Below are 14,331 nucleotides of genomic sequence, written 5' to 3' on the forward strand. Positions count from 1 at the left end.
CAGAAAATGTACGGAAACTAAACATTGCTAATTTAATGAATTTGTTATATGCGCAATGTACAATGGGTATTAATCAGGGGGACGCCGTGTACACAGAATTTTCTAAGGCTTTTGATAAATTATCTCACTTCATCTTTCTCAAAAAAACTAAGATGAATTCTCTCTCTCGTATACACCATACGACGACCTCCTGCGTTGTATTGAGTCATACCTTAGTAAGCGTAGCAAAGCAGTAACCATAAAGGGTTACTGCTCCTCTTTTATTCCAGTTCGATCCGGGATACCCCAAGGATCCCATTTAGGTCCTTTATTATTTAATGTACATACCTAAATGATATTCACCTAGTTCAAGTACTCCAAGTTTATATTATAAGCCGGTGATAATAAATACTTCCGGGACGATTTTAGTCGACTTAGTTACGAAAATTCTTTTTCCTTGAACATTAAAAATTGCAATATTACATACTTGAAAACGTTTAGCTATTAATAACTCTTACAAATTAAATAACGAAATAATATCCAGAGTTAGTATAGTTAAAGATCTTGGAGTTATAATTGACTCTCAATTACTCTATGATGACCTGTATTCTTTATATAGCTAATAAAGCGTATGCTGTTTTATTATTTTATTCTGAGGTTATCCACGGAGTCTAAGCATTCGACAATGCTCATAATGTTGTATAACGCATTTGTTAGGGCTATATTAGAGTATGCTCCTTCTGTTTGGAATCCTCAGTATAAGAGTCATATTGGTAGACGCGAACGTACAAATGACCGGTTCATTAAAAAACTTATTTTTTTAGCATTTTAAAGCAAATTTTTTCCATAAACAAAGAATTTTTATCTATACATATGCCTGCTCCCGACCGACGTGCTGATGGAGATCAAGCTCTTTTATATAAGATCTTGAATAATTAAATCGACTTGCCTTACTTACTATCAAAATTAAATTTCAAATGTTCACGAAATGGTAAAAGACAAAAAGCCACTTTATAATTTATTCCTGCAACTAGAACTAAATATGCCAAAAATTCATTTTTTAATAGAAGTAGTGCCCAGTACATTAATTCATTTTATAAATTATATACCGTAAATGTATGAAGCTTTACCAATGCTTTGAACGTTGTGTGTATCTGGAAATCGGTAGCAGAAATCAAATCAAGCAGCTCAATGAAACATCTCCGTGAAATAAGTGACGAAATGCACCAACTCACTCATACCACTCCTAATTCCTAAGCACTGCTGTAGCTAGATCGACGTCAGGACCATTCCGCGCTGAACACTTGTACGTAGGATAAGCAGTGAGAGGCTTCATTGCACAGGCTGCCAGTAAGATCGGTACAATGGGCGCTATTTTCTGCCGTTAAGCAGAAGAGGGAAAAAATTATTTGTGTTTCGGTTTTAAGGGCGCCGCTGGTCTAATGAGATTTTACAATTTAGAATCTCAAAGTGACGAGCGCAATCGTAGTGTCTGGAATGATGGTTTGGCACTGCATTGGGCAGGGTGTATCGCATATCCATCAGATCTAGTTCGTCAATTTTATATATAAATATAAAAATTTGCCCGCGATTGATGGCAGTTACAATGATTACTTCTAAATATACTTTTCTTTTTTTTAAAGTTATCGCTGTCAAGAAGCCGAAATTATTTCGTTTAGGTCTATTCTAATATAGTAACAATTTGGATAACTACACACGATTGACATTGCCTACGTCCAAGCTGAGTGCTCCAGCTCGTAGTGAGCGATAGCTGTATGTATTTAAAGACGTTCTGCCTTTTTGGGCAGTGCTAGAGGTAGCGAGCCGTCAAGGACAATGATCGTGTCCACACGAATACGCAGCTCACTGCCGTGGCCATGAGGTGAACTTTAAAAGGGGTGTAGAATTAGTGATGACCTCCCTGGATCACCGAGACTAAGCAGCTCTACGTTGCACAACTGATGCAGCTGAACTGTTTTGGGTTATACGTGGGCTTCTTGCAGCTACCAGGAACCGACTCAGCCACGCGTCCCCCACTTCCACCTACCTCCTCTGCTGAGGTCGCCCCACCGGCACAGCTAGCCTACACCTGCTAGCCTAGGAGCAGCCTCACCTGTCAGCTCGGGGAGCCGCTGTTGCTTGAGCCACCGTTCATCTTCCGAGTCCATGTCGTACTCCGGCGTCTCTTGCTCCTCCCATAGCGCTGCAAATAAAGTAAACCTAATTTAATTTACTTAATAATATAGTATAACAAAAATTATTGGTTAACACTGTAATGCACTCATCTTGTTTTATATAAATCCGAGAGGAGTGTAGATAAATCAATAAAGAATTAAGACGCTTTTGCAAAAATATGTTTTATTTTATTTTTTTATGTTCTAAGTATGCAACATGACCAGTTTGTAAAGTTATATATTTTCGAACACAAAAAACGCTAGCAATGAGCAAAGTTGAACGGAGTCCAAAGTGCAAATAAACACTGAGTCTTCACTCTGCACATTTAAGCGTATAATTTTGATATTCTCCACAAATCTTAAAATTCCGTTCCACAAAAGACTTTATTTGTGTTTAATGTATACAAAAATGAATACAAACACTCAACAAATTATATACTAAATCTTTCCTAGTACCACAACATCCGTTCATGGAAACAGCATGAAAATCAGTGCAGTAGTTTTCGAGTTTATCGGGAACAGACAAACAGACAGACGCGCAGGAGAACTTTGTTATTTAATATGCAGTGATATATGATTGATGTATTGCAGGTTATCAATAATAAATAAATATTCGGAATTACCACCTTTGCCTTTGATAATTTTCTTTTATCAACTTTTTTCATCACAAGGGTGGTGGCGGTACTAGTCCGGTCGACTCTGGTCCGTTCCTTGCTGCCGTCGTAAGACGTACCTCATCTACTTCACCAATGTCCTATTATAAGTCCGTCAACTTAACTCGGAACCTGGCTGGAATGACAGTTCTAGGAAGTACGGCCAGCAAGGAAAACTCAACTGGCACTGAATTTCCTATCCATTTTTTTTTAGATTTAGGGTCATTTTCTAAGCATAAAATCACAAAATGCTGCCAGAGCTCCACCTAGCTCATAAAGTTTTTGGCCAATATCTCGGAAACTATGCATTTTAGAGTAAAAGTTAGTGAAACAATTGTTTTACAAATAAAATTTCACATCTTTTATTTCCTGTAAAGTTCTATCTCAAACTTACCGTTTACGACTTTTAATAATGTATTTGATACGATATCCATTAAACGGGTGGGCGCAGACTGCTTTCTATTCTATTAGATACAAACGACCTTACGAATGAACTTGGTATGAAGTTATATCTGATAATAAACCAAGAATATGCAAAATGTTTACGAACAGACGTTTTGCTTATAATTGGTTTACTCGGACGTTTATCGTTTCACGTATTTATTTGCAAGGCTGCTTGGCATTCGCAAAAATTAGGCCGTATAACTTTATCGCATTTAACAGAACAGTTGGAGCCTACACTATTCATCACCTGTCCTGCAGGCAACCAATCTATGTTCCATGGTTACCTATAAGCGAAAAGTCAGAGTGCACTGCGATTTCCTTTTATTCTATTCGGATACTCTTCAAATGTCCAGAAACAAGGTCTGATACCACAAGTAAGGCAGTAACATTATCTGCCTACATTGTTATTTGACATTTGTTGTTGAATTACAAGTAAGTTAAACTGTGAACAACTTTTACCACCTACACAACTTTACATGCAACCTCTATAAAGTGACGAGAGCATGAATGTTTTTTCATAGATAATTTATACGTCTAGATAGCTTCTTGCTGCTAGACAACCGATGACAACAGGCCAGGTTTATTACTTTAGTGTGCGGGACATTCTACGTCTTACACTCGCGATTTGTGTGTAACTTTGTAGTGCAGTGCAAACAGTAATGCTTTCACACTACTGTTCGGCGGTGGAAAGAGGCACCTCTATTGTACAACATAGAAGTTAGAACATACACTGCCCAGCATCTGCCTTTATTGAGATTTCTGTAGAAAAACAATAGAATTTTAATTGCTAATAAGCAGCACTTGTATCGTTTATGCTCTATCGTCTAGCTTCATTCTAAGAACTGAAGGGATTTCATTCAAGGCTGCCTACACCTACTGGTTGGTGGTTACGTCTAAAAGTGCACAGACCACTAGTTCCACGCGGAAAACATAGATGGCGCTAAGTGTATAGACGTAATGCTTTTGGATTTTTTTTAATTTACCCTATGCAATACGTAGAGATAGCCCTTAGCCTATTTATATATTTGAAGTAGATAGTTATTAAGAACTGAAGTAACTATGAAACAGAATCCAAATTGATTTACAAATGATATAATTAATGACTATCTTCTGTAGATATATTTAATATGGAGCTATTAATTATCAGCTGAGCATCAACTCTTGGGCTTGTTGGTTAGTGGTGAACGTGCGTTAACTATTTATTTATTTATCAAAATACCACAAAGTAACATAATCCAACAATACTGTAGTCCCTGAACAATTGTTCCACACGTTATCAACGAAACATTTCCATCCCTCGCGGCCATACATCTAATATATAAAATTCTCGTGTCATGGTGTTAAACTTTAAACGCCTCCGAAACGGCTTGACCGATTCTCATGAAATTTGGGTGCATATTGGGTAGGTCTGAGAATCGGACAACATCTATTTTTCATCCCCCTAAATGGGTGGTCCACACGATTTTTATTTAATTTTTTTGACATTTTTTTCAAATTTGTTTGATTATGAGTCAGCATTAAAAAATACATACAACTTCAAATTTTTACCCATCTACGATCAACAGTTACTTTTGTATCGCAATTTTAATATCGGCAATACAGCGTTTGCTGGGTCAGCTAGTATCTAAAAACGAAGGTAATAGAGGCTGTTATAAGTGCTAGGCTGTTATAAGTGTTATTGGTGTGCGAAATGACCGAAAAACCAAAAAATCAAGAATCTCACAGTGCAAGTTGCTTGCATAGTCTGTTTTTAATGATTTAATTACAAATGTACTTATAGTTGTCATACCTTTCCCTATACTTGTTCCTAGTATAAGACGGTATTACTTACCAACTTTCATAGTTCTAGGTCAAAGGATAAGGACCCTATAAATATTGATTTTTGACAGTTCCCGCGATTAAGTCTTGAGTTCTTGACCGACAGATAACAAAGTGATCGTATCTCTAATAACGGTGTTTTCGAATATCTCACGCGGAGAGCGCGAAATGTTTGTGCGTTTATAAGGTAATATTTAGATGGTTTTTATCTCTGGTCTTGAATATACTTAAGAATTTTTTACTTAAAACCTTTTTGCGAATTTAACGCAAAGTATAATTATTAACTTATCACGTCATAAATGAATTGGATATACTAAGTTTGTTAAATAATTAAAAATCAAAAGTTCACGATATATTTTATCAAACTCAACGATACGGCTAATATGCTTTACGATAATGTATTAATAGATGTACCGTATCGAAATAATGTTGCAAATAACGTGACGATTTCTCGAAATGAGGTTTTCCTTTTGAAGTACAATATTGACCCGTTTGCAATAGCGTAGGGAGGTATGGGCAAGGCCCCGAATATGCAGAAGTGCTCACAAGCCGTAAAGTAATATTATATAGTTAGCCTATTAATAAACAAAAACCAAGTTGATTCTATTGGCTGGCGGATTTTATAAAACTGTACTATAATTGGTTGAGCTTAGATTCGCATTTATCTAAGATATATTCTTGGTTTGTGTACACCTGCCGAATGTCAACCGATCTTACACCTGTAACGTGTTACATCGATGACGTCACATTGTCGCTTTGTCACGGCGTGCAAAACAAGCATCACTAGAATATTATTATTAATAAGATTAATGTAAAGATGTTGTGTTTTATTGAAGCTGATTATTATTATTATTGTCTAATCATCTGAAAGAATCTGTGTTGAGTAAAAAAAAGTTATTTTTTTTCTGGCTGTACTATTACAGCGATACAACAAAATTAAAAACGTAACAATGAAAACTTGAAGATTAAAGCAGAGTTAGCATGAAATATCACGACATGTACCTAACGGTAATGAAACTGCAAACGGTACTCACACAACAGGACGAACGCTAGGGGGTGAAAGGGGAACGGTAGGGGGCTTCACGTTCAAGCGAGGTCCAGAGATAATGTGGCCGTGTAGAACTTATATTATGAATTTTGCAATTAGCTTAAGTGATGTAAGTAATCACTCTTGATTCTTGAGTCATACTAGAATGTCGTGACTAATCGTAGACCGGTCCGAGGCTGCGAGATGGACACAAAAACACGGCTGCGGCTTGGTCGTCACTGGTCCCACACCGATATGGTTACATCGAGAATGTCTATCTCGGGTTATTGATCATGCTTTATTTATAATGTTACAACTACTACGATGGACGATACGTTTGTGACTGACGTCAAAGTCAAATAAATTTTATCCAATTTGAGTTAACATAAGCGCTTTTGAATCGTGACTATATATATTTATTTTTAATCACTGAATCTACGAATGATCGAAAAAGTAGAGCTCGTGAGAAGAACGTACAATAGAACTCAACGGCCACTCTTTTCAATCAATAAAGTATTAAATTATACAAAATTTGTTTGTAAGGTATTGCATATAATATATGAATCGTTAGTTAAGCTTAGATCTTTAAAACTACGGAATGGATTTTATTGCAGTTTTCTTTAATAGATAGTGATTCAAGAGGAAAGTTTATATGTATATATATGCATAATATAGTATAGAAACACTGATAATTTAAGGGTTTTCAAATCAAAATCACTTTATTCATGTAGATCACGGAAATGACACTTATGAATGTCAAAAACTTACTTTTCTCATTAAATTATTTTTCTTTCTAATGTAATGTCGCCAATAAAAACATTTTACTGCGCTTACATTGCAAACTCTGGCTGAACCCTACGAGACCGATCAAAATAATGACAGACATAAAAACTACAGTTTTGTACACCTTAAAAAGGTCTACAAAAAAGTCTGCAAAGGTATATGTCTCATCTCTTAGTGATAACCTACAATAACCATTTTTTATCCTTAACTTTTTACGAGAAATAATGGCTTTGTATACAAAGCTATTTTAAGCAATACAGCATTAATCTTTATCCAATAAAGTACCTCAAATACATTGTTAATTTAATATAGATCGATATGGCCCTTTACAGCATGTCAATTAAATGAATATTTTCGAAGATATTACAGGAAATTACAAATAACTCGGAAATAACATTATATTTATTTAATTTGTAGTAATAACTTTTAACAGAACGAATTCTGTCCGGGCAGCTGCAAGCAAGCAGCAAAATGTAATAAAGATGTAACTTGGGAATTAATATTTTTATTCTATCTTAAATTATTTAAATATAGCTCACATAATGTGATACTTCAGATTTAATTAGAGCAGTTCAAAGTGGCTTACCGTTCGGCCAACGAGCTCGGCAAAAGCATTCAGCTAATGAGGTCCCTTTACTCACAGTACAACATTTGACCAAAGCTATTACGCCTTTTTGAATTAACCGGAGAAGTTAGGTACTAGATACATAACATAGCACGACTAGGGTTCTTTTTATGGAATAGGAGGACAAACGAGCGTACGGGTCACCTGGTGTTAAGTGATCACCGCCGCCCTCATTCTCTTGCAACACCAGAGGAATCACAAGAGCGTTGCCGGCCTTTAAGGAAGGTGTACGCGCTTTTTTTGAAGGTACCCATGTCGTATCGTCCCGGAAACACCGCACAAGGAAGCTCATTCCACAGCTTAGTAGTACGAGGAAGAAAGCTCCTTGAAAACCGCACAGTGGAGGACCGCCACACATCCAGATGGTGGGGATGATATCCTAATTTGTGGCGTGTCGTGCGAAGGTGGAATGGTGCAGTTTAATGATGCATAGGTATAGTATAATAATGAAATTGCTAAGGTACAATAGTGCTTCAAGCATGTGTGCGTCCGCGACTTTTTTGCGATATTTCGATCCAGGATTGCCTCCTTTTGGTTACGCGTTCGCTAATCGAGTAATATTATCATAATTCATAAGTACCTACCCTCTACGAATACTTGAACTGTGCCAATTTTAAATACTGGACAAATGTCCATCGCATCGGGAACCGTAAATAGTATCTAATTGTAATGTACAGTAATATAGTAGGTACTTAAGTATTAAGATCAGGTTATCAGAAGACATGAACATGTGTTATCTTGTATTTATTTTATTCTAGTAAAAGTTTCACTTCAATAATTTAAATCCTATCATCAAAGTCTCAACTATCAAAGGCTGTTCAAAATATACCATGCCGGACGATTGTACAATACTGTATAGTACATTATTATGATCGTTCTCGTAGGGTTCAGCCAGCATTTGCAATGTAAGCGTAAAAAAATGTGTATGTTGACGACATCACATTCAACGAAACCACTAAAGTTATCAGTGTTTCTCAACTACACTCAAAGGCACAATTAACCGCCCACCTTGATTTTTTACGATTTTGGTTTAAAAAAAATTGTGGCCTTACTTGTGAATGTTATTTTATAACGTAGGTATATTGAAGTAAAATGAAAGATAATATTGTTTTTAATTATAACGTTTATTTATAAAAAAGTCTGAAAAACACTTTGACCGTAAATTAACAAATGTGATGAAATGGCTTTAAAATAATAAATCTGCTGAATAAATGAATTCTAATAGTGCGTATTTCCACCTCTAGCGCTCATGACTTCCATCAAACGGTTTGGCATGCTGTCGATGACATCTTTGATCTGTTGTTGTGGAATGTTCTGCCACTCCTCAATCACGGATTGTTTTAATTCATCTATGGTGGTTGGAGCTGGTATGCGGCTTCGAACACGTCTTTTTAAATTGTCCCATATGTGTTCAATAGGATTTAAATCTGGGCTCCGGGATGGCCATGTTAATTTTCGAATGCCGACGGTATCCAGGTACGCGGTAACAACTCTAGCAACGTGGGGGCGAGCGTTGTCCTGCATTAATAAAAAATCTTCGCCAATAAATAGAGCAAATGGCATGACATGAGGTTCCAACACTTCTGTTACATACCTCTGAGCATTTATTCCACCTCTTTCGAAGATAACCAATTCGGTGCGTGCTTCGTAAGTAATGCCGCCCCATATCATGATAGAGCCACCTTGGTAACCTACTGTTTCCACAACAATACATGGTGCAAACCTTTCATTCTTGCGTATGTATACACGCTGGCGACCGTCAGGACCGTGCAAGCATATTCTTGTCTCGTCAGTAAACATAACATTCTTCCATTGTTCCATATTCCATTCGGCGTGCTCTCGGGAAAAACGAAATCTTTCTCTCCGGTGGCCTACGAGCAATTGTGGCACTCGAGATGGTCGAAAAGCTCCAAGGAGTTGCATCTTTTTCGGCCCTGTCCTGGTCTTCGCTCATAAGAGCCAGTTTCCCGAAACCGTTGCACTGCATCCCTTAACGTGGTACGTGCGACACCAAGCTTCCGCGCCACGTAACGCTTACTAAACCCTTCGTCGATGAGAGGGACGGCTCTCGCCACTGAATTAGCCTCAAATGGCATGTTTGTGATGTCCAAACACTAGCTTTAAGTTATGAAACCAAAAAAAAAAACTCAAATTGTTTACTTTTAATGCCACTGAAGCAATGTAAGCAGTATTGCAACGATAACGATAATGAGACGAAGTTCGATATTTATCCTATTCACAACTTATGCGTAAAAAAAAACAAAGTTAAGTGGGTAGTTTGTAATTTTTTCGTCGCTACATTTCTTTCACACTTGACTTATTTATGCCCAATAACATACAACTGCGATAAGATCAAAATTTGCCACTTTAAAAGGGTGGGCGGTTAATTGTGCCGCTGAGTGTATATTATGCTTGTTTTATACATAAAAAAACCTTCCACTTTATTCCATAGCGTAGTTCTAAAGATCTAAGCATACATCATATAGGGCACAGAGTGCGGGAAGCGACTTTATTTTTTAGTATGTAGTGATATAGAAATATATTAAATACTTTTAATTTGTAAAACATGAAGCAAAGGTTTGATAACAGGATCATCCAGCCATCGCCCCCTTGACTATTGCTAATGCCCAGCCGGGCGGCATGAGGCAAGCCCCTTGTCATCTCTAATAGTTATAAAAAATTGCGTGCATACAAAGTACACATGTCAGAAGTGAAACCTCTTTGGCAAACTAATTTTACAAATCTTGTTTACTAATCTGTTCTCTAAATCTAATGTTTTTTGTCAATTAGAAGTTATTAAATATTTATCCAACTTACTCGCAGCCGTGCGCTAAACCTGCGCGATACAAGGCGAGTAGGGAAGATGTTCTACTTCCTAGCGGCCGTGCGCTAAACCTGCGCGATACAACGCGAGTAGGGAAGATGTTCTACTTACTAGCGACGCTATGTGTTTCAAGCTATGTTAGCCCTTTCTCACTCTCTCTCAGTCACTCTCTCCCTCTTCATGGACAAAAGCGTCCCACATTTTCCTGTCACTTTATTGCGTTTCATCCGTAAAACATTTACCCCCATGTGCGCAAAGAAGTTTCACTTCAAAATCATAATTAAAACGCATTTTCCACGATGGAAACTGCAGAGAAGTCTATGTTAACTTCTCTTGTGTAGCACACAGCATGAACAGCGGTGAGTAGGTACTTTATAAAGTGATCTGCCTGTCGTAAAAAGAACCTACAAAATGTTTGCGGAGCGAGACACAACTCCAACCAACATTCCAAATGTAAAGTTTATAATTAGTAAACGATTACTTTCCGACATTCGTTTCCGTTTCGCAAGAAACTCATCGCAGTGACATTTATTTATATTGTTAGCTACGACTAGTTTTATTCATATTCAAGATTCTTCTTTTCTTTTATATAAGAGGAGGCAAATGGGCAAGAGGCATACCTTATGGAAAGGAAGATGCCGATGCAATTGCCTTTCAAATGGGAACTGTATGCCGATGCAATTGATTTTCAAATGGGAACTGTATGTTTAAGGCGAAGAGTAAGCAGAAAACATGCAAACAAGGTGTTTTTAGACAAGTTTTTTGGTCAAAATATAGCATTTAGAGCTATGAACACTATTTAATCCTGTTACACGTATACCTAAGTCTTATTTGTAAAGGCATAAAAGGCATTTATTTTCTCAAAATTGATTCCTTTAGAATTCTTTTTGATGTCATTTCTTATACTACTAGATACTACTACCGCTTCGGAAACAAATGGCGCTCTGAGAGAGAAGAAGCGGCGCAAGAAACTCTCCCAGCATTCTTTTTTTTTGCGCTCTTTTCAATAAAAATATACAATATTGTACAGTTGCTATAAAATAATCACAATCTAGTCCCAGGCTGTCCGATCATTTAGATATTCAGCAGTGGAGTAATAGGATTTACGACAGAGCCATTTTTTTATAAAACATTTAAATTTATTTATAGACAATGCCTGAACAGTGGCTGGGACTTTATTGTAGAAGTGTATACATTTACCCTTAAAGCTATTATGTATCTTATGAAGCCTACTAGAATTAGTTACAAGCAATCCCTTATTTCTAGTGTTATAATAATGAAAATCACTATTAAGAGCAAAAAGGTGACGATTTTTGTGAACATATATTAAATTTTCATAAATGTACTGACAATAAACAGTCATAATATTTATTTCTTTAAATTTTTCTTTGAGAGACTGTCTATAACCAAGCTGATATATAGCACGAACAGCTCTCTTTTGCAGAGCAAACACTATATCAATGTCAGCAGCATGACCCCATAGTAATATACCGTACGTCATGATGCTGTGAAAATAACTAAAGTACACTAATCTAGCGGTCGCAACATTCGTGTACTCTCTAATCTTTCTAACTGCATATGCCGCAGAGCTGAGTCTATCTGCTAGATGGGTAATATGTGGACCCCACTGAAGCTTTTTATCTAACGTGATACCCAGGAAGACCGTAGTGTCCACAAGTTCCAATCTCTGGTCATTTATAAGTACGTTGGTTTGTACCTCCGCTGTGTTTGGTGTAATGAACCGTAAACACTTTGTTTTTTTACTGTTTAAGTGCAGATTATTCGTCTCAAACCAACGCACTATCTTTGAGAGTGCATTGCTTACCTCGTCATCAATATCCGCACGTCGCTTCACTTTAAAAATAAGTGAAGTATCATCAGCAAACAATACAATCTCATGGCTATCATCTACCACAAACGGTAGATCGTTAATATATATAAGAAACAAGAAAGGACCGAGAATAGAACCCTGTGGAACACCTATTCGCACAGGTTTACCCGAAGACCGTTTGCCATTTACATCGACTATCTGAACTCTTTCGCTTAAATATGATTTTAACAGATTTAGGGCTCTATTTTTCACTCCATAATGCTTTAGTTTTAGGAGTAAAGTTTCATGGTGGACGCAGTCAAATTAGCAGGGTCAAAAGAACTGCCCGATTTAAACAAAGGTATAACTTTGCTGTATTTCATGAGGTCAGGGAACACACCCTCATCTATGCATTCATTAAATATTATTGCTAATTCAGGTGCTATAATGTCAAGTATGTATTTAACAATATTAGTCGAATGGCCCCATAGGTCTTTTGTATTTTTTAGGTTAATTAATTTGAAGATTTTTATTATATCGCTACCTGTAACATACTTAAATTTCAAGTCAGTAGAAGATACTGGTACGTGTAATTTAAGCATATCATATGCTGCTTTTGGCGAAGCGTTAAGGTATTTGGTCGTGACAATCGGGATTTCGGAGAAGTATTTATCAAATTCATTTGCAATTTCTATTTCCGAATTTATAACGCGATTATTAATATTTAAACAGATAGAGGTGTTACGGCAATTCGATCTACCAGTTTCATTGTTAATTACACTCCAAGTCGCTTTTACTTTATTATTACTGTTTTTAATTTTATCTGCAATGAAACGTGTTTTCGCTTCATGACAAACTATTTTAAAAAGCTTGGAGTATTTTTTTACATATATTTTAAATTCTTCACTATTATTGTAATGTTTCTCATAATAAAGGTCATATAAGCGTTTACGACTTTTGTGGATAGCCATTGTTGCCCAATCATTAAAACTATGTTTGTTGTTTACTGTCACCGTTACTGGAGTAAAAATCCTGTCAAATTCCTCACAGAAGGAATTGAAGACTAAGTTATAGTGAAAATTAGCAGTTTCACCACAGTGTAAAAATGGTATCGTATTTACCAAATTATTTCTAAACCTCTCAAGACGGCTACCCGTAACTGGTATAATCGTCACCTTTTTTGGTCTGACATTGTCCAATCTTGTATTTACTTTTATAAGTTGCCCACTATGGTCGGACTGAAGATTATTAATTATGAGTTTACTAGTAATAGTAACATCTGTAAAAATATTATCTAAACAGGTTGCTGTTGTAGAAGTGATTCTAGTAGGTTCCCAAAATACATTGAACAAATTAAAACTTTGAAATAAATTTTTAAGGCTAGTACAATTGGCCGAAGGTTCAAGCAAGTTTATATTAAAATCTCCACACACTATAATTGACTTGCTAGTTTTGCTAAATTTTGATAGTACCTCCTCCATTCTATGTTGGAATTGTTCATATGATGCAGTGGGGGGGCGGTATACACTTACAATAATAAATTGCTCTAGTTCTATACAAGCTATCTCAATTAGTTGTTCTATAGAGAGATTAACAATATCTCTTCTATTTTTACATTTTAATCTATTATTAATAATAATTAGGGAACCTCCATGTATTGCCCTACTTCTACAAAACGAACTGACTACTTTATGTTCTCTAAAACTAAACTGGAGCTGATGACTCTTACGCCAATGTTCTGTAATACATAATATATCTATATTACAGCAGCTCAAAAACAGTTCAATTTCTAATTCCTTACTTGAGATACCTTGTATATTCTGGTGAACAATATTTATGAGCTTTATATTATGATTATCTATAGCAGTAACATTTATATTTGGTGAATGTTGCCTATTTTGTATGATATTGCAAGAGTTGTCCTCCCTTGTCAAATAACTTAATTTAAATTAATTGAAGAAAAATCTTCATTGTTATATTTTTGTACATTAGTACTAATACATTCCCCAATAGGGGCTTGTATGTCGATTATTTAAATTATTAAATGTAGGTATCTATTTCCTGCTATTGGTTATAGTTTTCACTCCAGAGCCTATTTGAACTACCACTTTTCCTGGCAGTTAAACAAGTTTTTTGGCATGGCATGGCGCATTTTTTTAGTACAACTCTCAGAAAAGTTATTCTTATAGCTTTA

General features: G+C 36.2%; 1 protein-coding gene across 2 annotated transcripts in view; it reads right to left on the reverse strand.

Moving 5' to 3' along the window:
* The window catches only part of LOC126971337 (enhancer of polycomb homolog 1), a 105,965-nt gene that overhangs the window by 21,542 nt on the left and 70,092 nt on the right, over positions 1–14,331 (reverse strand). For both annotated transcript variants that reach the window (XM_050817586.1, XM_050817587.1), the window contains exon 3: positions 2,093–2,182. In XM_050817586.1, the coding sequence (XP_050673543.1) occupies positions 2,093–2,182 (90 nt within the window). The remainder of the gene's footprint in view (positions 1–2,092; positions 2,183–14,331) is intronic.

Source organism: Leptidea sinapis, chromosome 23 (genome assembly GCF_905404315.1).
Source record: "Leptidea sinapis chromosome 23, ilLepSina1.1, whole genome shotgun sequence".
Taxonomy (NCBI): domain Eukaryota; kingdom Metazoa; phylum Arthropoda; class Insecta; order Lepidoptera; family Pieridae; genus Leptidea; species Leptidea sinapis.